Source organism: Phoca vitulina, unplaced genomic scaffold (assembly GCF_004348235.1).
Source record: "Phoca vitulina isolate PV1807 unplaced genomic scaffold, GSC_HSeal_1.0 scaffold23, whole genome shotgun sequence".
NCBI lineage: Eukaryota > Metazoa > Chordata > Mammalia > Carnivora > Phocidae > Phoca > Phoca vitulina.
Genome location: NW_022589726.1, coordinates 8,793,240 through 8,815,118, shown reverse-complemented (window position 1 = coordinate 8,815,118; position 21,879 = coordinate 8,793,240). Strand labels below are relative to the sequence as shown.

The following is a 21,879-nucleotide window of genomic DNA, read 5'->3' as shown; positions in this document are numbered from 1 at the left end:
TTGCCTTGATTTCTTAAATGGAACCATCTTGCTCCATAGGCCACACCAGTGAGAGCTGCAGCAGATTTTGCAAAATTGTCCTGTTAGGCTAGGAAGCACCTTCGAGATGATTCACGCTGGTCCCTTTGATTTGATAGGAAGTGAGGGAGTGGACTCGGGTCAGTGAGCTGAGGGCACGGGATCAGTGGGCGACAGATGCTGGGTCAGAGCCCTGGCCTTGCTGGAACTGGGTTTCCTTGTCACAGCGCCATCGTGCCCTCCCGGGGCCACATCTCACACTTGTGAAGTGGGGACCTCTTACTGCCCACTTCTTAGTATTTGCTTTGGAGGGTCTTTGGACAGTCTGTACTGAAAAATGAACGTTGGAACAAAGCCTCATTATCCTTGTCAGCTGTGGCCTGTGGCCAGCAAATTGTGGATGGGAAAGAGCCGGGCAAGCAGAGAGGTGCAATGTGTGTTCTGATTTTCCTTAGAAATAGTCATTGAAGCTTCTGAAAAGTTATTTTAATCTACAGCTTTTTTTTTTTTTCCCCTTTCCTAACCATTGACACCAAAAATAGGATTGCTTTGGGGTTTTATGTTGGCAGACAGAATGCCCCCCAAGAGACTTTGAGGCTCACTCCTCCCGCTGGGGAACGAGGAAGCGGTCTCTGTTTCTCCAGCATTACCAACAGGGACCCGTCCGACTTCACTCCGATGCTGCTGAACTTGGGAAGTTACTGACCTACTTTATAGTCAGCATACCCCTATATTCAGGCTCTGAATTAAAAAAACTTGACAGCTGAATGGATTAAGAGCCATTTTATGTTTTTTTTTGTTTTTTTTTTTAGATTTTTTTTTAATTATTTGAGAGAGAGAGCAGACATGTGCGCGCAGGCGGGGGGAGGGGCAGAGGGAGAGGGACAAGTGGACTCTGCTCTGAGCGGGAAGCTCGGTCCACAACCCCGAGATCATGACCTGAGCTGAAGTCAAGAGTCGGACACCTGACCGGCTGAGCCCCCCAGGCTGCCCCCAGAGCCCTTTATGTTCTTTATTAAAGTGTTCCTGCAAGTTCTTTGGTCGCCACCCCGTGCGGCTCAGAGCACTAGCTCCCCGTGAGAATATGAGGACCGAGGCCGGCTTGGGCAGCCTCCGGCTGTGAGGATGGCCTGAAAAGAGACACCTTTTCAGACCTTTTATTGTGGGGGATAAATCAGTCCATATTAGCTGCTCTTCCTCTTTTTGACTTGAAGACAGTTAGGACCCTTCATCCTTTGAGCTGCTACTCAGGGTTACCTGTGATCATGTAGCCTTTCTTTAAGTCTTCAGACACCCACACGGGAGCAGTGGGGACCTGTTTGTGTTAGTGGAAACAACATAGAGGACCCAGTTAAAATGGAGTTTGGTCTGTTAACCTAGTTGGGTTGTCCCCGCACAAGCCACACACCCCCGGAGAGGTCTCAGGAACTGGAGTTACTGAGGGTTGGTAGGCTTTGGGTCCAAGCATCACTGCCACGGAACATCTAAGTTTTTACTGGCAGGTGAATTTACTTAGAACTTGATCTCCTTTGGAAACTGGAATAACGTCTGCTTGGGTAGGTCGTTGGGAGAATTAAACACAACACAAGGCAGGTGTCTTGGATAGTTGGCTTCATGGGGTCCCAGCACACTGGGGTTCGGCCGTCTGTAATTGCATAGCCGTTGCATAATCTCATGCGTTGGTTGAGCTCTTTAGACAGTAAACCATTGGCGAATCCTTCAGTGGTAAGAGGGTTCAACTAATACTGTCCTGTCCACGGTGTGGAGAGTCAGAGCTGGGGTGAGATTGGAGGGATTGGGGACGGTGAGAGTGGGTGGGTAGGGGAAATCTGGCTACTTGTATCTTGACAGGAGGATTTGTTTGGAAGGTAAATCACCCTCTGGTAGTTGTGTATAATTAGGTCATTGATTGCCAGTTGATATTACTAATTAACCATTACTTTTTGCTTTATGAATATGGTGAAGCTGTAAAGACCATAAAGTTCATAGAACGTGCTAAAGAGGAGCGTTTGGTATGTGTCCGTAAATACTGTTTAAAATGGAAATGGCCAGTCTTGCAAGTACTCTTAGAGAATGATGTTTGTGCAGAAGGGAAATTTAGCAAAGACAGTTTTACAAAATAATACTAAGTGAAGTGTGGCTTTCAGCTGCTGACGGGTTAGTTTTATTCGATACAGCCCTCAGGAGGGCTTAGTCTGAAGCAGTGAAAGCCATGTTTGGTGGGTGACCCTGAGATCTGAAGGTGAGAGGGCGTGTGTGTCGGTGTCTGGGTGTGTACGTCAGGGTGAAGTGCTCCAGAGTTCTTGTGCGGAATGTAAAAAGAATCCTGGCTTATCTGCATTTTTTTCTGTGCTTGCTCATGTGTACCATGGCTTGTTTTTCTTCTAGGATGTGGAGAAAGAGAAGGAAACCCACAATTACCTCAGCAAAGAGGAAATCAAAGAGAAAGTTCATAAATACAACCTAGCAGTCACAGACAAGTTGAAGATGACCTTGGTGAGCACCCACAGTCCTGTTTGCGCTGACACGTGTCAAGAGACAAATACAAACTGTTGGTATGACCGTCTGTGTGTTTTAAAATCTCTGAATAGCATTTGCAGAAGTTTAATGGTCAAGGTATGCAGGACAGTAGAGTATTTCTGCAGCTTTCAAATTGAAGCTATATTTTAAAGTAGCTTTATCGCACCATCAGTTAATACTTTAAAGTTTTATTGTAAAAGTGTTTTTGACCCTCTGAAGGATTTTTAGCATTGAGTATTGCCATTGCCATTTGGTACCTCAGATTCTAATAAGGCGTAGATCAGTTTTATCTTGTGCAAATAAGTATGGAAGTGTCGGGAAAAGGATTTCATGCCCGTGGTTTAGAAAATAATTGAGCTAAGATTTCTCTGGGCTGGTTGTCATGAAAGATGGCGAATGTAATAGCCTCCTACACGTTGTTTCAGGCTTCTGCAGTGTGGTAGCAAACACTGAAGCTCAGTGGGGGGTGAGGATGTAGGAGGAAGGCGGCGCAGGGCTTAGTGACAACAGGAGGAGAGCCAGCAACAGAGCCAGAGTATTCATGTGCCTCAAACTGGACTGGCGTCTCTGCTCGTCCTCAACGTTTGGTGACTTTCCTCAAGGCACCTGCCAGCCCTTAGTACCCGTTTCCAGGGCCCTTGGACTTCTGCCTCTCAGGCTATTGACTGAACTGACAGTTCAGTAGAGGACAGGGTGACTGGTTTAGAACAGGCTCTACTGAATTCTGTGGCCTTTGGGGAGGAGCGTTACATATAAGCCCTTATGATAAAGGATCCCTCCCCAGTGGGACTCCCCCAGAAGGGGGGAAGCGGGACACAGGATCCCAAGATTATTCTTCATTACTCCAACAGTGATAATTGTTTCAAGTGCACTTTTCATCAAAGGAGAAATACTCCACTTGTCATGGGTTCTTCTTCCCTCCCCCATGGAGATGAAAACATGCAAGTTTCCATCTTGTTGCAAAAATAGAAATTTGAAGAGTTGTATAATACTTTCCACAAGAATGAACAAGTGAATCCGTATTGTAAATTGATCTTGTGGAAAGGAAGAAAAATAATGGACCAAAAAGGAGGTTTTTTAATGTTTTAATTTAACTGTCTCATTTCTGTATAACACCTGAGGCTTTGTTTTAATAAAACATTAGAATACATTTTTTTCTAAATATACTGGATGTAAAAAGAAAAAGTGAAGATCAGACCATTATTACTATTTTTGGTAACTAAGAAATAGTAAGTCTACCATCAGTTAAGACAAGTGCTAAACTCAGCAAGTTGTGTGTATTAAATATGTGCAGTTTATTTGTATAAGAAGCATACCTCAATAAAATGGGTAAAAAATAGTATACAGAAGGAGTTCTAAACACCACGTTAAGACAAAAAAGACAAGTGCTTATAATGACCATAGTTCACATCATAGCTTCAACTGGTTTTGCACTCTTGCTGCTTGAGGCACCCGAGGTGCGTCGTCACGCGCTGTGTGGGGTATGTGCTGTGTCCAGACGTTTCGGTGAAATTGATAATCTAGGACATACCACGATAGCCACTAGGAATGAGATGGCTTGTTTGCATACTGTCCCCTCCAGGCTTGTTTAGGTGTTCCCAAGTCCCCAGAGACCTTCCTTTTCTTATTTATTTATTTTTTAAGATTTTATTTACTGAGAGAGGTAGAGAGCGCGCACGTGCAAGCATGAGTGGGGGGAGGGGCGGGGGGGGGGGAGAAGCAGATTCTCTGATGAGCACGGAGCCCGATGCAGGGGCTCCATCCCAGGTCTCCGCGATCATGACCTGAGCCAAAGGCAGACGCGTAACTGACTGAGCCCGCCAGGCGCCCCGCCACCTTCCTTTTCTGTGTAGTAGCTGGTCACCAGCTGCAGATGTTTCCTTTGAGCCGTTGGCCCCGGCATGTCCCCCACTCACACATGCGTCTTGGGATTTGGCTGGCCTCTGCTCTGCTGGACCGTAACCTCTCCAGTGGGCCCTGACCTCTCAGATGTCGGCTTCAGAGGCGTCCGTCTCAGACCGCAGTCCCCACAGCACGAGGAGGCTTCTGTCGCCACATCTGCCCTACAGACCCTGGCTCTGGAAGCACGTCGCCGGCGTGGTGGTAACCTCCCTCTGAGATCCTTTCCTTAGGGCCGATCTTCAGTGAAGCTCTGTCACAGAGCGGTAAAAGCACAGAACAAGAGAAAGAGGGTCTCGCCTTCTCTCTAACCGTGTGCTTTTCTTCCTGCTTCAGAATTCAAATGGGATTTACACTGGCTTCATTAAAGTCCAGATGGAGCTCTGCAGACCCCCCCAGACTTCTGGAAAGCTCGCTCCCAGTAGCAACGGCTGTATGAATACGCTGCACATCAGCAGCACGAACACTGTCGGGGAAGTGATCGAGGCCCTGCTCAAGAAGTTTCTCGTGACCGAGAGCCCTGCCAAGTTTGCACTTTATAAGCGTTGTCATAGGGAAGACCAAGGTATGCTGCCAGGCCTGAGATGAAAATGGTCTCTGCTTTTCTGTCTGTCCTCAGGAGCAGCAGGAACACGGCTGGGTGTGTGTGTCTCAGAGCCCAGGGACAGATTCTGGAAGCTGTGGTGATCCTGGCTTACACCTTTAATTCCTGGCTTTCCTGTTCTTGAGTTGGACAGTTGTGGGTCTGAGGAGCTGCAAGGCACCCACACGTGATGGGCATTTGTGGAGGAGTTTGTGATGTGTGCACGGGGGGGATAGCTTTGAATTTGTTTTTTTAAATTTTTTTATTGTTACGTTAATCCCCATACATTACATCATTAGTTTTAGATATAGTGTTCCATGATTCATTGTTTGTGCATAACACCCAGTGCTCCATGCAGAACGTGCCCTCCTCAATATCCATCACCAGGCTAACCCATCCTCCCACCCCCCTCCCCTCTAGAACCCTCAGTTTGTTTCTGAATTTTTTTTTTTTTTAAGCCTTAATTTTAATGTTCTTCAGAACAGAAAAGGATGCCTCTGTGCTTGACGGTTTCATTAGCACATTCCACATTTGGTGTGTGTCCGCACGTGGGGTGGTTTGGGGGACTCGCGTCCTCGGAGACTTGGAGGACAGGGAGGCACGTATGTGTTACTGCACGTTTCAGACTTACCGGTGTCTTGTGTTTCCTGAGCTCGCCTCACTAGCTATGACCCTGGTGCATGTGGCCCCCCCAGCCCCCCAGAGGCACATACAGTGGGTGGATGGCATTCTCCTCTGCGGTCTGCCTGTGTGAACTTAATACCCACATTCAGCGGGTAGGAAGAGGGTATTAAGTAACTGCGTGAAACTGAATACGGTAGTCAGGTGCTGGAGCAGCAATTGATGACCAGGGGTGGACGACCGTGATTCAGTGAGTCACCAAGTGCTCATTTGAAAATAGTATAGCTGTGTGGGCGGTCAGCTACTTAAACCGTTGAGGGTAGAGCCCACAGCAGCAGCGGAGGAGGATAGAGTAACTGGACATGCTAGAAATACCCTTCAGTTGTTTGGGGCTGAAACGCAGCTAGTTGCTGAGCGTGCATACATTTTTTTGAGCCCAAACCATGGGCTGGGCCCTGCGGAATACAAAGAGGGACAGGCCAAGGTTCCTACCCTCAGGAGGCCCTGGGCTCAGCAGCGTGGGGTTTCCATCTCCAGGGAAACCAGTACCTACGATGCTTCGGTGCCTGCCCGCTGGGCTGGAGCTGCGCGGGCGGACGGTGATAGCGTCGTGGGCCGGCAGACACATTCATTGCGGCAGGCGGTGCTGGGACCGTGCGTGCGTGCGTGCGTGTGTGTGTGCGTGTGCGTGTGTCTGTCTCGCTCACAGGAGACACACACAGCTGTGTCTGCCGCCAGCCGAGCCCGCCTTCGGACTGCTTGGTTTGTTTGTAGCCGCTCACAATCCTAAGTTAATCTATAGACAGATTCGCTCTGATTTTGTGTCCTTTGCATGGTATATTTTTACTGTTCTTAAAGGGGTTGCAGATGCTTTTGTAAGTGTACTTTCTTGCTTTCTGAAAGGAGGAGCAGAATGAATTACAGGCCCATCTTGGGACTAACTAATGCCCATTTAGATTCATTCTGGAGGATTATTTCCTTTGTAATCGAGGCACAGTGTGTATTTGTGCAGTTAGAACAGAGGTAGCGTAGATTTCATTTCGCCGCAGGCTGTTCACGGTGAGAGGGGCAGGAGGACGGTGACTCGGTGGCTGGGTGAGGGGGGCTGTTGCCTTGATCTGGAGGAGGGGCTGGAAAGCGGGGCGTACGGTCCGGGGGACGACGAAATACTCCAACGGGCTGCCTGTTTGCTTACGCAGTCTACGCCTGTAAGCTCTCAGACCGCGAGCATCCACTCTACCTGCGTTTGGTGGCTGGGCCCAGAACAGACACACTGAGTTTTGTTCTTCGTGAACACGAAATCGGAGAGGTAAGTGATTGTTCTTTCTTGCTTTACACTGTAGAGAGCACCTCGCCGTTTTACTGCTCAAATCTAGTGACTTTATTCCCGCCAGGGGGTGGGCGGGAGGAGAGAGAACCAGCGTGTGCCCGTCCAGCTGTCTGTCTGTATCTCTTGGGGGGGTGGGGGAGCTGGTCTGGAGGACAGGTGTTTTTGAATTGACAGAAATGAACCCAAAGTTAGCCTATGACTGATATGTATATATATATCAATATACATATATATTTTTAAGTATTCTCTTGGTTTGTAATTTTCAGAGGTGGGAAGAGCCCAAGTAAGAGATCTCCCTCCCACCCAAAGAGCCCTTTTCACTCCTGCCTCCCAAATTACCCTAATCCAGCTAAACTATGAAAGTCGATACTCTCCATATGTTTGCTGCTAACATCTCCAGGCTCTTTTGTTTAAAGAGAAATAAAAGGAAATGCAATCAAAAAATGAAATGTCAGAAAAAAAAAAAAGTGCAGTTTCTTTACCACGAAAGATCTATAACTTTCTAGAATCTTTTTTTTCCTCTTGGCAAAGTGATTTAGAAATTATGTTTGTATATGCATCATTTGCCATTTTCTCTCCAGGGAGGACTGAATTTAGGCCAGTTCAGTTGAAGGAAAAACGCACTTTGTACTGTCCTTCTAGATCAAACGCCAGCTTTAAAACGACGCTTGAGTAAATCTTGCAAGCCCGGGGTCTTTGTCTTCTGCCCAGACAGGAAATGGCATGAATTGTCTGTGTAAAACATTGTGTGATGCAGTGAGAATAGTTTCAGGTTAAAAGTTAGGAAACTAGTACTCTGCTTCCTGCTGGTCCTCTTGTTAGCTTAGGAGTATGACCTTGGGTAAATCTTCCAGTCTTTTCAGCCCTCAGTTTTGAATTCTGTAAAGTGGGACTAAAGACTTTATTAAAAGGTGATTTTGAGTCACAAATTAAAAATATACATAAACATGCCTTGTAAATTGTTTATCTGTAAGTTGGAGCTTGATTGGGGGAGTTTTAGGAAGACAGGGCTGTTTTAATTAACGGAACATTCTGATGTAAAAAGTTTTTTTCTCCTATTCCATGTTTCTTATTTTCCTTAATAACCAGGGCAGAGTTCTCCAGAAAGCCTTCTACCATTGTGCCTACTTGGTGGTTTTATTCCATCTTTTCTACTTGTGTTAGGTTATCTCTGGTCTTTTCCCTCCCCACACCCCGGGACTTCCCTTCAGAAATTGTTCCTGGGGCACCTGGGGGCTCAGTCCGTTGAGCGTCCGACTCTTGATTTCGGCTCAGGTCATGGTTTCTGGGTTGTGAGATTGAGCCCGGTGGGCATAGGGCTCAGTGCTCCACACTCAGCGGGAGTCTGCTTGGGATTCTCTACCTCTCCCTCACCCTCTGCTTGTGTGGTTGTGCACGCTCACGCTCTCTCTCTAACAAATAAATCTTTAGGAAAAAAAAGAAAGAAAGAAAGAAATTGTTCCTGTTTAAGGCAGTGATTCTCAGCCCAGGACCCAGGGCCCCCTTTTGGAAGGGGAGGATGTGTCGTTTGAAAAACAAACAAACAAAAACCCTCCCTGGTGATGTCAAGTACCTTTCTTGACCTTTACTGATCAATTAAAAAATTTTTCTTAAACCGCACAGATGTTTACTTTGTGCCGACTAGGTTACCAGGTGCGGTGGGGGGACCACTCAGAGCCCAGATAGAAGCACAGCAGCTGCAGTGTAGGGCAAGTGTAGGTGAGGGGGATGCTGAGCAAATAACTGTCCGACTGTTTAAATCTTTTGTGATCAGGGCTACCATTGCTCAGTGAGAGCTTCTAATAGACATCGTCCTGGGTGGGAAGGAAGGGAGGAAGGAAATCATGGAAGACTTCTTTGAGGAAGTGGCGTTTAAGCTGAGACTTGAAGGTTGAGTAGGAGTTTGCCAGGCATAGTGGAGAACGTGGTAATGTAATGGGTGGGACAGTGTGAGAACGAGGGGAGCCAGAGGGGTCAGGGTCTTTCAGACTTAGCAGGAACAACCAGGGGAAGCCACTGAAGGATTCTAGCAGGGGAGGGGCATGCCTAGATTTGCATTTTAGGAAGAGTATTCGTATTCAGCCTGGCTGCTGGGGGAACGGATGGAACACAAGAGTGGAGTGAGGAGGTCACGGAGAAGGGTGAGGTTCTCCCGGGGCTGGAGAAGAGGATGGTGAATACATAGGGGGCAGCAGAGGTAGTAGAGAAGAGCAGGCCAGTTGGAGAGCTGCTTAGGAGCTGCTAAGACCGTGGGAGGTGAAAGGTGGCGGCCGGGAGAGGGCGAGGGCAGTGGGCTCTGACGCTCAGGGGTCCGATGGAGAGGGGCCAGGTCAGCAGTGAAGGTGTCTAGTGCGCCCGGGGCCCTGAGGTCTTTGGCCCCAGTGAGAGCTGCCGTGGGGAGCTGCGGGAGGCAGGCAGAGGTGAGGGTGGGCCTGGGTGCCCTGGGGGGGGGGGGGGGGGCGGGGCGCCCCCCCACGTGCTCCCGGTCAGCATGCCTGCATTCTGACTTCAGCACCTGGCATTTTTCTTCTTGTGTCCTCGCGCAGTGGGAAGCCTTCAGCCTTCCAGAACTACAGAATTTCTTGCGCATCTTGGACAAGGAGGAAGACGAGCAGCTGCAGAGCCTGAGGCGGCGCTACGCGGCCTACCGACAGAAGCTGGAGGAGGCCCTCAGTGAGGTGTGGAAGCCCGGCTAGGCGCCGGCTCCCTGGCTCAGGAAGGAGAGGCGCGGAGCTGCGTCCGAGCCGGCAGCCGGCGTCCCGTTGGAGGGCTGGCTTCGTGCCCCGAGATGCTGGGGTCTCCGCCCTTGATCCCGAGATCTAGTTCCCGCCACCTGGTCACGCAGCGTCCCGCGCCTTCGGCCTCTTCTGTCCGGGATTCTGCCGCTCGGTCTAACAGCCGTGCGGGGTCACCTCGGCAAGCTGTGAATCTGTGCTCTCATCTGGAGCAATCTAGACGGCTTGGAAGCATGACTCTGGGTTTTGTTTGGTTTATTTTTATTCCTTACTTTGTTTTAGTTAATTATGTGTTGATGAAGTTAAGCTTAAGGATGTGCAAATGATTTTTTTTTAAAAAGCTTAACAAGGAATCTATCTGAATACTTGTCCTATGTTGAAACTACCTGTCCATTTTTTGTTTTGTTTTTAAATGTCAGAAGCGATCCATGTGAATTGAAAGGCACCGGAAGCTAGGAACTCGGGGGCATTTGTGAAGGGTTTGGTTAGGAGTTGGACAGAGAACGTGAAGAGCAAGTGTGGAGGAAGGCACCAGTGGAAGTGGGGAGCTCTGCGGGAATGTGGTTTGGGTGAGGGGTTGATGGTCGGGGAGAAAGGTGTATTTGGTTATAGACCACGTGAAAGCATTCGGTTTTGAGATGTTAAACCCATTGTGGTATTGACTGATTTGCTGGAGTAAGATGTGGGAACAGAGCCAGAGCAAGTAGGAGCTAGACCAAAGGGAGGAACTGGGAAGTCCCGGCAGGTGGACCTCGCAGGCCCAGATGGGGGGGTGGCGTGGGGGTCCTGCTGCGGGGGCTGCCCTCTCTGGGGACTGGTCCCCGTGCTCCCCCCACCCCCAAGGCGGGGGGTTGGCTTCTCCGGGCAGTGGGGCGATGACCGATGGCTAACTCCTGTTACGTTACGGCCCTGGTCTCCCCCAGCCCGGCTGTCTTCTGAGTGGAAAGGAGACTGGGTAGGGGGTGGCAGTTTTCCTGTTAGCTGGGAGATTTGTCAGGTAGAGAGCTCACTGCCTACTTTTGTGACAATCACTCCCCTTCTTTACCTGTTTTCCCTTTTTCCTCCCCTTCCCCTTTTCCACCTCCACTCTCCCCTCTTCTCCCTCTGCCTTTCTCTTACAAATTGCAGTCTGTTTTTATATAAGGTAGAATGGGGATGTGGATTATAGACCCAGGGCCATCAGATCCTCCTTCCAAAAGGAGTACTTGACTCTGAGGAGGAGGGTGGCCAGAAAGGGAGGACTCTCCCGCCCCCGCCCCGCCGCCCATGAGCTGACCACACAAGAGGGGTTCTTTCTGGAAATGCTTTAACAAAAGTGCATGTTCCTACCAACCAAAGAAAGGCATGTGCAATAGAAGCCTTCCTTAAAGCAGGTTAAATAACCTCATTTTTTGCAGCAGTCAATCCGAAAACAATAGGAAAGCTGTGCTGTGCTTCTGAAGGGGCCTTATGATCTATTTTTAGTCTAGATAATATTTTGTTTATAAATTCCCAAGGAATTGTCAACACTTTGGTGACACCTAATGGATTCTTTTTGAAATTCCAAGGTGCTTCATTTCTTTGCCTCTTAAGTGAACTGTGCCTTTTAAAAATTGCATTTCTGTTCCCCTCTTGGTGGCACTTCTGACTTTTCAGAGAGCACCCATCTTGTTGGAGGCAGGTGTCCGCGGTGATCTGCTGTGCACGGTTACTGGTTACTGAGACAATCCTATCTTCCTAAGCTTTTTAAGGAGAGTTGGGGGAAAAAAAAAGTAGAACTAGCTATAAAATATGTATGGCACATCTTGTTTAATTTTGCATGTAACTTCTTTTTAGTGCATCGATGAGGTTTTAGTGACGTTGTCATCCAATACTTTACCTTTATTGTTCAGGGAATGCCTTCATGATTTTTATACTGGTTTTACTGTTCAGACTGTGGCTTGGGTTTGAGTATACTGTTATCAGCCACCTGGTCTTTTAATTGCCCACCCAGTAAGCTTATATTTTGTGAAGCATTTGTTTCTCAGAATAAGACACTGTTAGAACCTAAAGTAGTAGCTGATGGTTATCTGTGAATTTTTTTTTTTTTTTTTTTTTACTTGAAGTAGATTGTCTAAAATAGGCGTCCTTCTCTGTAGTACCCAGCACCTCGCTCGCTGTCGTGCGCACTACGAGTTGCAATTTGGAAAACTTGCTGTATTGAAATTCTGTCAGTACTTAGTTCTTGGAATACTGACGTTCTCTCCCAAACACTGGTTCCTGCAGCAGCATTTTTCATGCATAAAAGAAGAAAGGCCACGATGGCCAAAGATTTTTAAAAATCATTGTACTAATTCTTAGGTTAAATGAAACTAAGCTTTGCTGTAATACTGTTTTCTCCTCAGTATGTGATGGTACCGGAATGTTGTTAAAATGAAGGAGGCGGTATTGCAGGGGGGCATTTTGAATCGCAGAAGTAAAAAAGTTATAATATTTATAATTTTGATGAGTTTATTTTTATAGGGAAGATTTTTCTTCCCTGCAGTTGTTTCTGGAATGGCAAATTGTTTCCATTATTAAAAGTTGAAATTATTAGTTGGTGTTTGTTCATGTGTTTTTATTTATGATAATATGCCAGGTAAAAGGTCACAGGAGTGGGACGAGCTGCTTTTGCAGACCCATGAGGACACGTGCTGGAACGCAGTGATTTACTAGGTTTGAGTGGGGCACATTTGTTCTCCCAAATGTTGCTTTTCCTTTGTCTTATCGCCTGGGGAAGAAAACCCTAGCTGAGGTCTGCCCATACCATACATTCCTAAAACAATTGTTTTAACTGTGAAATATACATGCATTCAAAAGTGTATAAAGCACGTGAACAAAGAGTTAATTTAAAGTGGACGCCCTGTGGCCCCTACCAAAACAGGAGGGGATCACCCGTGCTTTCAGAATCCTCTCCCTGCACCTTCCCTTCCTGCTTTTAAGTCTCCTGTCCTTGAAACAGACCACTTGCAACGTTAAAGTATATTTTTTGGTCAGCATGACTGTCCCACGCGGGTTGGTGGGAATGGGGAGTGTTTGGGGGCCAGCAGCGGTGATTGGGTATAGGCTGTGCGCCCACCTCCGTGCCGGCTCTAGGCAAGCGCTTTTACTGCTGCACTGCCCCCTAGGGGCGGTGGTGAAATAGCAAAGCTGTACCCACGGGTGAGGGGAGAACATTGCAAGTACCATAGCTGTTTTAGAAGTGAAAGTATTACGATAGAAGATGATGGTTTTGTATAGATCTCTTTTATGAAATATCCAATGGACTCTAGTTTGGGAGTTCAGCCCGGGTTACTACCCAAGGTGCAGGGGGAGGTTTTTGGAATTTTTATCCCTTAAAGGGAGTTAGCTTCCTGCCCTAGGCTTTTTGTCAAAATTTGTCACTGATTGATAACTTGTTCAAATTTTTGTATTTTGCAAAATCCTCAAGAATGGTATCCTGCCTGCCTTCTGTGTTAGAAAGAAAGGGGAGGGGCATCTGGGTGGCTCAGTTGGTTAAGCATCTGCCTTCAGGTCATGATCTCAGGGTTCTGGGATCGAGCCCCACATCCCTACTCAGCGGGGAGTCTGCTTCTCCCTCTCCTTCTGCCCCTCCCCCAATGCCTGCTCTCTCACACTCTCTCCCAAATAAGTAAAATCTTAAAAAAAAAGGGGGGGGTCTCTATACTATAATAGCAAATTCAAAGTGTTCACAATGTGCCGAGCATTACTCTAAAAACCTTAATATGTATTAACTCATTTTCTCGCCCATGAGGTAGGTATGTCAGCATCCCCATTTTACAGATGAGGAAGCGCACTGAGGTCCCGCAGCTTGCCCGCGGCCACTCTGAGAGAGCAGCTGAGCCAGGTCCTGGCCGCGGAGCTCCCCTGGAAGCTCTGTCCAGTTCTCCAGTTCAAGTGCCAATGAAAAGCCCCTTCTGTTACCAGTAATGGGCAGCTCATCTGAAAGCAAACCTCTGGGTGCAGCTGGGATTTGTGGGAAATGGACAGCTTTGATGTCTGAGTGCTCTGTCAACCTTTTGTGTTGTTCATTTAGCACCCCATTGAAGTGATTGTAAGGTACGTAGTAGTGAACCATCTACCTGTATTTTCATTCTGCAGGTTCTGTTGTGCGGGAGAGACTGACAGGGCCGCTAGCCACGCCAGTGTTCTCACTGCAGTTAATACGAGAATTCCTTGGAACCACCCGAAGGAAGAGTAGCTTCAGGGAGAATTCAAAGTTCCCGGTTGCCAAGGCTGGAGCTTTCCTCCCCCATCAAGGATGAGCCTCTCCAGAGGAACACAGGAGACCAAGTATTGAAAGTCTTTAAAGCGCACACTTGTCTGGTGTGAATAACCGCGTGCGTAATTAGGTGTGCGAAAGAGCAGCTTTGTACGAGGATTAGGGGAGGAAATGGGTAGCCGGAGGGGGGTGGGCAGCATTAAATAACTTTCAGATGAAATGTCATCGGCAGCGGTGCTTTTTTTTTTGGTTGGTGCTTTTTGGTTTCATTTTGTTTTTTTGGCAGACCTTTCCCTATAATCCTGCAAGGTGAGAATGGCAGGGTAGAGGACAGACCCTTTTGATCTTAAATAACAATTTCCAAAGACACATGTGACTCGTGTTTGGCTGAGGCAGGACTTGGCAGCAGCTGAACCCCAAAAGCGCCTCTCTCCTTCCCCTCTTGGAAATGTGAATATTGGCATTTTTACATGTTTACACACAAACAGCAGAACACTCAGGGCTCTTTGTGTACTTCACAAGCATTTGGGGTTTTGGCTTTGTTTTTTGGAAGGGAGTTACTTTAACCAGAATAGTTCCTTTCAGTCTTTCTAAATGAGTCTTACCTTTAATGCATCTGGCTCTTAAGTAGTCCAGATTGGGGGGTGTTTGCAACCTTCCCTTGTTTTTGCCACCCTTAATTGGCAAGAGGGATTAATGAAATCCTGTGCAGTTCCCTTTCTCTGAAGTAGAGTGCCAGGAGGCTTTGCTCTCAAGGGCTTTCTGATTTTCTTTTCTCTCTCTCTTTCTTTTATTATTATTATTATTTTTTTTTTTTAGAGAGAGGTGGGGGCAGAGGGAGCGAGAGAGTCTCAAGCAGACTCTGCTGAGTGCAGAGCTTGACCCAGGGCTCGCTCTTATGGCCCCGAGACCATGACCTGAGCTGAAACCAAGAGTTGGAAGCTTAACTGACTGAGCCACCACACAGGCGCCCCGAGGGCTTTCTGATTTTCAAGTGCAGTAAGATTTGCTTAAATTTTAGGAATTCTGGAGCAGCACACTAGAATCCTTGAATTATTACTATTGCTGGTAGGAAGGCTTTGGCTTAAACTCCAATATGTTATACTGAGCTGTAAATGGGGTCTTCAGATTTTTTTCAAAATGACAAACTTCAAATGTTTGTTCTTGCACGTGTTACCTCTCAAGGAATGTGTTCAGAGTCAGTGACTTCTAGGTAGTCGGGCGTACCATCTAATGCCTTATCAATAACAGACCCTTGTCGGAGAATACATGGGCGGCCCCGTAATCGGGGACTTCAGGACGGTCCAAGTTCCATTGCCTTTCTTCTGGGTAAACTTTCTAATTGGGAGTTTGTGTGTTGGGGATGCGCTTCAAGGAAGACAACCAGCTAGGGTGTAGGGGTGAGTGAGGCCAGGAACAAAGTTTCTGTTCCCTGTGTCACCCTGGGCCCACTGTCCCCAGCTTGCTTGATACAACTTTGTTCTTTTGTACTGAAGGCAATGGAGTGGAGGCACAGTAGGTCTCACGGAAAGTACTTCTTACGAAGCTGGTGCTTGGGAAGGGGCAGTTCAAGATCTGTTGGAAGAGCTTTCAAAACAAAATGAGGTTCCCGTGCTAGTCACGGACTGCCTCCAGACATACTGGAGGTGCTAATTTTATTTTATTTAAAAAATTTTTAATTTAAATTCAATTAACATACACTGTATTATTAGTTTCAGAGGTAGAGGTCAGTGAATCAGCAGTCCTATATAACACCCAGTGCTCATTACATCACATTCCCTCCTTCGTGCCCATCACCCAGTTACCCCATCCCCCCACACACCTCTTCTCCAGCAACCCTCAGTTTGTTTCCTATGATTAAGAGTCTCTTATGGTTTGTCTCCGTCTCTGATTTCGCCTTGTTTTATTTTTCCCTCCCTTTCCCTATGATCCTCTGTCTTGTTTCTTAAATTCCACATATGAGTGAGATCATATGATAATTCTCTGACTGACTTCGCTTAGCATAATACTCTAGTTCTATCCACATCGTTGCAAATGGCAAGATTTCATTCCTTTTGATGGCTGCATAATATTCCATTGTATATATATAGCACATCTTCTTTATCCATTCATCTGTTGATGGACATCTGGGCTCTTTCCACAGTTTGGCTATTGTGGGCGTTGCTGCTATAAACATTGGGGTGCACGTACCCCTTCGGATCCCTGCATTTGTATCCTTGGGGTAAATACCCAGTAGTGCAATTGCTGGGTCATAGGGTAGCTCTATTTTTAAGTTTTGGAGGAACCTCCATACTGCTTTCCAGAGTGGATGCACCAGCTTGTATTCCCACCACCAGTGTAAGGGGGTTCCCCTTTCTCCGCATCCCTGGAGGTAGTAATTTTAAAAAGGCAGATTTTTCTGCGTCCCACCCCAAAGCTGAATCTGTATCTTCAGTACGGGGTTTGGAGAATCTGCCATTTTAACCAGCGCCCCGTACTTGTTCAAATACTAACTGCAGATCATCTTCAGAGGGTTTCAGAGGCTGAAGAGATACATGCGTGGGCAACAGGCATCCCTCTCATGCTTTTTAAAAAACACCATTTTTTACTGTAGTTGACACACTGTTACATTAGTTTCAGGTGCGCAACATAGTGATCCAACAACTCTCTACATTCCACTGTGCTCAGCACGAGCATAGCTCCCGTCCGTCACCATAGGATGCCACTAGAGTACCAGTAACTGTATTCCCTGTGCTGTCTCTTTTCTCCCCGGACCTATTCATTCCCAAACTGGAAGCCTGTATCTCCCGCTCCCCTTCACCCGTTTTGCCCAACCCACCCCCATCTTCCTCCCCTCTGGCAAATGTCAGCTCTCTGTATTTATGGATCTGTTTCTGCCATTTATTTTTTTAGATTCCACACATGTGAAATCACATGGTATCTGTTTAACCAAATTAATTTTACACTGAGAGTAATGGCTAGTCTGCAGAGGCTCCCTGACCTGCAGTCCTTAGCCCTGGAAGGGAGTTTTACATGCAGCATGACCCTGTGCCCCTGCCCACGGCTGGTTGGATCTCAGACTGATGCAGGCTGCTGCTCAGTTAGACTTCCTCAAAATTTTAAAGTAAAGCAGCACAGGAATTGTAGTGAATCAGCAATGGGTACTCCTAGACCTCGAGGGCCTTGTGTTAGTGGGGGGGAGAGAGTGCAGAGAAAGCAGGAGAACGGGGCAGAGGGGAGCAAGGGAGAGGCTCTGTGGCCTCTGCGAAATGGAGAGTGAATTCAGAACCTACCGGGCATATTGTAGCTGTCACATGCTCGGGTTCCCCTCTTCCCTCAGTAAAGAATCCTCTGTGTCTACATGCGCTCTGTACTGATGTGCCCATTTCCACAATGGGATCAAGGATAGAAATGGAAATTTATAGCACTAAATGTCTGTTAGGAAAGATGAAAGGGCCCAAATAGATCTCAGCTTCCACTCTAAGAACTGGAAGAAGAAAAGCAAACCTAAAGTAAGCAGGTGAAAGGAAGTACTAAAGAGTGGTACTTAATGAAATAGAGAACAGAAAACCAATGAAAGCAAAAGCCGGTTCTTCGAGAAGCTGAGCAGAATTAACAATCCTCTGACCGGACTGCTCAGGAGAGAAAGCGCAGGTGCCAGTTACCAGTATCAGGAGTAAGAGAGGTGACATCACCACGGATTGTACACATGTACTCGGGAGGTTCATAGTTTAGGTCCTTGCGTTGAAATGGTTGCTTAAAAATTACTGTTACTGTGTGCCAAAAAAAAAAATTCTACACATTCCTAATTCAGCCTAGTTTCTGCAATGCCTGCCAAGTGACAAGTGCCAGTGTTGCTACTGTTGCCAGCATCTCGGTTCCTCAGCGATGATCTGTATGTCAATTTAATGCTTACGATCAATGATATTCTAACACCATTTAAATTTACTTTCATATTATTGGAGGTACGGTAGAGTTTACGCTTATTAAAATGAATTATGATTAAGGTTCCTTCCCTCCCTCCCTACTCCCACTGCCATCCCTCTCTCTCCCTCTATTCCCCCCTCCTTCCTTCCTTCCTCCTCCCTGACTCCCTCCCTTTTTTCCTTTCCCAGTCAACAGCTTGGAATTAAATTATATTTGAAAAGTGAGTCAATCTGGGGCACCTGGCTGGCTCTAGAACATACGACTCTTGATCTTGGGGTTGTGAGTTCAAACCCCACGTTGGATGTAGAGCTTACTGAAAACAAGTTCCAAAAAGAAAAATGAATCAATGTGATTTACTGTTGGATTCTGTGATATGTGTTCTTATAGCCACCTGTTTGTTTTTTTAACCTTTCACTTTATATTAGTTCTGTTCTTTGCAGAAAAAGAAACTTGAGTAGAACACGAAGTGTTCATTCAGCATGTATCTACAAATTGCCCTGAAGCTGTTAGGTACTGGGTGGATTATGTTGGGAAAGAACCTCATGGCCCCTCACTTCATGGAAACCAGAGTCCACGTGGAATACACACTGGTAAGTGTTGTGATGGGAAAGTGCAGAGTATTATGAGCGTTTACAAGGTTGGAGAAGGCTTCCTTCTGGAAGTGAAGGATCAGGAGGAGTTGCCTCGCAGATTCCGTAACTTGCGTGAACATTGTCTACACAGTGGGGACTGGTTCCTGAAGTCCATTTGGCAGTATGTTGTATCAGCGACACTCTTGCTGTTTTTCCTCCATTATGAGAGAAGAACTTGAGGGCTAAATAACTGTCTCTAAGTTAAGAGTTCACCTTCGGCAAGGGCAGAGTTAACATTTACGATGGCACCTGCTCTGGAACAAACTGTTTTCCCCTGTGAGGTGGAGAGAGCGTCACTTGTTTGCTTACCTCCCAGGGCTGATGTGAGGACCAAGTACAGTGACGAATGTGAAGGTACTTTGTCCACTGTAGAGCCCAGTATCCTGTAAGGTGGTGGTATTTCCCAAGTTCTTGTTCCTAAAGTGGTGTTAATTAGTGGCCGCTTTACCACTTGGCTGAGATGCTTACTTCTCCTGTTGACACTAAAATTCATCTAGAGGCATCACCTAGAATGCAGTTTCCAGAAGGGACATTTTCCCAAGCAGAAACACTTTTTGTTTTGTTTTGTTTTTTTAAACCCTTGCTTAGGAAAGGCAACAGTTTAAAGCAAAACTAAGCAAAAACACTCAAGATTCCAGGGCGATTGGCAGACCAATAAATCAACTTCCAGTGCCTTCCCTTACACTCCCCATGAATACAGTGGCAGAGTGTTGTCTTCCTGGACAAAATTGAGTCACAATGCTCAGGGCAGCTGGGACTAGGGATACCTGTGCTGTCCCGCCACTGAGACAGGTGGGAGTGATGCTGAGATACCCAGACCAGAGGGCCACACGTAGGCGCAGCCTGGGGCCTTCACCCTTGTTTCTAGGCAGTGTGGTTGGGCATGCGAATGCTTCCCCCCCCCCCCCCCCCCCCCGCCAATAGGAATCTCCTTGGGGACTGGACCATATCTGCAGCTCACTTTGTAGCTCTCCCAGCTGCAGGGCACAACATCTGCAGGGCTTAGCGCTTCATAGTCCTGTCTGGAAACAGCCGGTGGGCAGCTTTGAGACAGGCAGGTGTTCTTCTGCAGGCTGACCGTGAAGCCACGCAGTGTTCAGCCCTGGCGGAGCTTCGCTAGGGCCTCCCGCGGCACCGCACAGGGCGGAATGCCTGAGGCCTCGTTTTTGTTTTCCGGCGCTGCACTGAGGACCAGACTTGGTACCCCAGGCTTCATTTTCCGTGGGAGCATCCGTAAAGGCAGAGCCAAAGGTTGAAGGCTACCGTGACAGATGACAGGGTTTGCTACAAGAATCCCAGTTGTCATGTTGGTCTCTGGCCTAATGAAGCTGCTGCTCACCCGATCTGGGAGGTGCTGGTGGATGGGGCTTCGGGGGAAGAAACGTGTGCAAAGGAGCCAGTCCTCGGACTTAAGCAGGAACAGCGTGCATCGCGCTTCTGAGCTACTTGGCTAGCATCGGGACGAAGCCAGGGAGTCGGGAGTGATCTTGTTTTGGACAGCAGGGGGCTTCCCAAACCAAGTCCAGACGTGCACGTGCTGCAGCAGTGGAAAGAGCCGTTCGCTCCCCGCGCAGCACGGCTGCCCCCTCGCCAGCCTCTGTGATCGGTGAGGTACGGAGCCGCACCGGAGAGAAGACAGGGTATGGACTGGAGCCTGCCAGCCAAGAGTCCATTAAAGTATCTTCCAACATGTGCTGAGAACATCTAAGCAACCATTCCAACAAAGAAGCTTCTACTTGGTTTTGGAACCATAGCTGGGAGCCAGTGTTTATTTATATTCTTCATGTATATAATACACGTAAAACTCTTGCCCACTTTGGAAATAAGGTGAGCTGCTACCACTACACAGCTCTGCCCTGTTTGGGGTACCTACAGTTGAATAGGTTTTGGCAAAAGGCTCGCCTCAAGTTTTCTTGGTAAACTAGTTTTGTCATTATATTAGTCCTATATTGCTGTGTAACAAATTACTTCAAAATCAGCTTAAACATTTATTATATCACATGGTTTCTGTGGGTCAGGAGTTTGGGAAGCAGCTTAGCTGGATGGTTCTGGCTTGGGCTTCTCTTCGGGAGATTGTAGTTCAGAAGACTGCAGCCTGGCCAGCACCCTAAGTCTTGACGGGGGCTGGAGGATCTGCTTCTGAGCTGGCTTGCTCACATGGCTGGCTGGCAGGTGGGGGCTGGTCATTTGCAGGAAGCCTCGGATCCTCACCACAGACACCTACCTAACCATAGGACTGCTTGGTTAGAATAGGACCGCATAATACGGCAGCAGGTCTCCTCCAGAGTTACCCGAGAAAGGAGAAGCAGTCAGGTCTCTCATGATCTGGCCTCTGAAGTCACACAGTATCACAGTTACCTTGGTTGCTGGCTTACCACAGCTGTTCTGGAAATAACGAGGTGTGAAGAGAGGAGCTGTTTTGGCTCCTTTTCTAACAGCCATGCTGTGGAATGGGATAGGAAACCCCTTGCATGGTAGGGGCACCTCCCCTTCTTCGTCTGAAATTAGTTGCCTTGTAAATCCAGGTAGTAGGGACAAGACGCCCCCACCGCCCTTTTTTTTGCAGTCTGTTAATATTTGCTTTATATATTTAAGATGCTCCTATGTTGGGTGCATAAATGTTACAGAAATGTTTAGAAACATTACATCCTCTTGTTGGATTGACCCCTTTACCATTATGTAATGTCCTGCTTTATTTATTAGCTTTTGTTTCAAAGCCCATTTTGTCTATGTATAGTTGCCCCTGCTTGCTTTTGGCCCCTTTCCATGGACTATCCAAATTTTTCATCCATTCACTTTAGTTGTGTGTACCCTTACAGTTGAAGTGAGTCCCTTGTAGGCAGCATGTAGACGGTTCTTGTGTTTTCTGTGATTGGAGAATTTTTATTTTTTTTTTAAAGTAGGCTCCACACTGGGTGTGGGGGGGGGTTCAACATGCGGTTTGAACTCATGACCCTGAGATCAAGACCTGAGCTGAGATTGAGTTGGACACTCAACTGACTGAGCCACCCAGGCGCCCCAGCTCATTTACATTTAAAGTAATTATTGATAGGTATGTACTTATTGCCATTTTTAACATTCTTTATTATTTTTACTGCCATTTGTTATTTTCTGGCTGTTTTGTAGCTCCTGTTTCTTCTTGCTTTCTTCCTTTGTAGTTTGGGGACTTTCTGTAGTGGTATGTGTATTTACTACTGGATTCTGTGTGGTGGTTACTATGAGGCTTACAGGTAACTTCTATTTCTACCAGTCTCTGTTAAGTAGGTAAGTTTGAACACATTTTTACCTCCCCCCGCCACTTTAATGTTCTTGATGTCACATTTTACATCTTTTATCTTGTGTATCCCTTATTATACTTTTATTACTTTTACCTTTTAATCTTATACTACTTTTGAGATTAATCCACTACCTTTATA

At 47.1% G+C, this 21,879-nt stretch overlaps 1 protein-coding gene across 3 annotated transcripts in view; it reads left to right on the top strand.

The window, feature by feature from the left end:
* The window catches only part of RASSF3 (Ras association domain family member 3), a 67,780-nt gene extending 54,863 nt beyond the window's left edge, over positions 1–12,917 (top strand). Inside the window, exons 2-5 of one of the 3 annotated variants that reach the window (XM_032420523.1) lie at positions 2,407–2,514; positions 4,774–5,002; positions 6,841–6,950; positions 9,518–12,916. In XM_032420523.1, the coding sequence (XP_032276414.1) occupies positions 2,407–2,514; positions 4,774–5,002; positions 6,841–6,950; positions 9,518–9,667 (597 nt within the window). In that variant the 3' untranslated portion in view covers positions 9,668–12,916. Of the gene's footprint in view, positions 1–2,406; positions 2,515–4,773; positions 5,003–5,564; positions 6,404–6,840; positions 6,951–9,517 lie in introns of those variants that run through there. The other 2 variants (XM_032420525.1, XM_032420524.1) reach the window with 2 other exon arrangements.
* Positions 12,918–21,879: the final 8,962 nt, after the last annotated feature.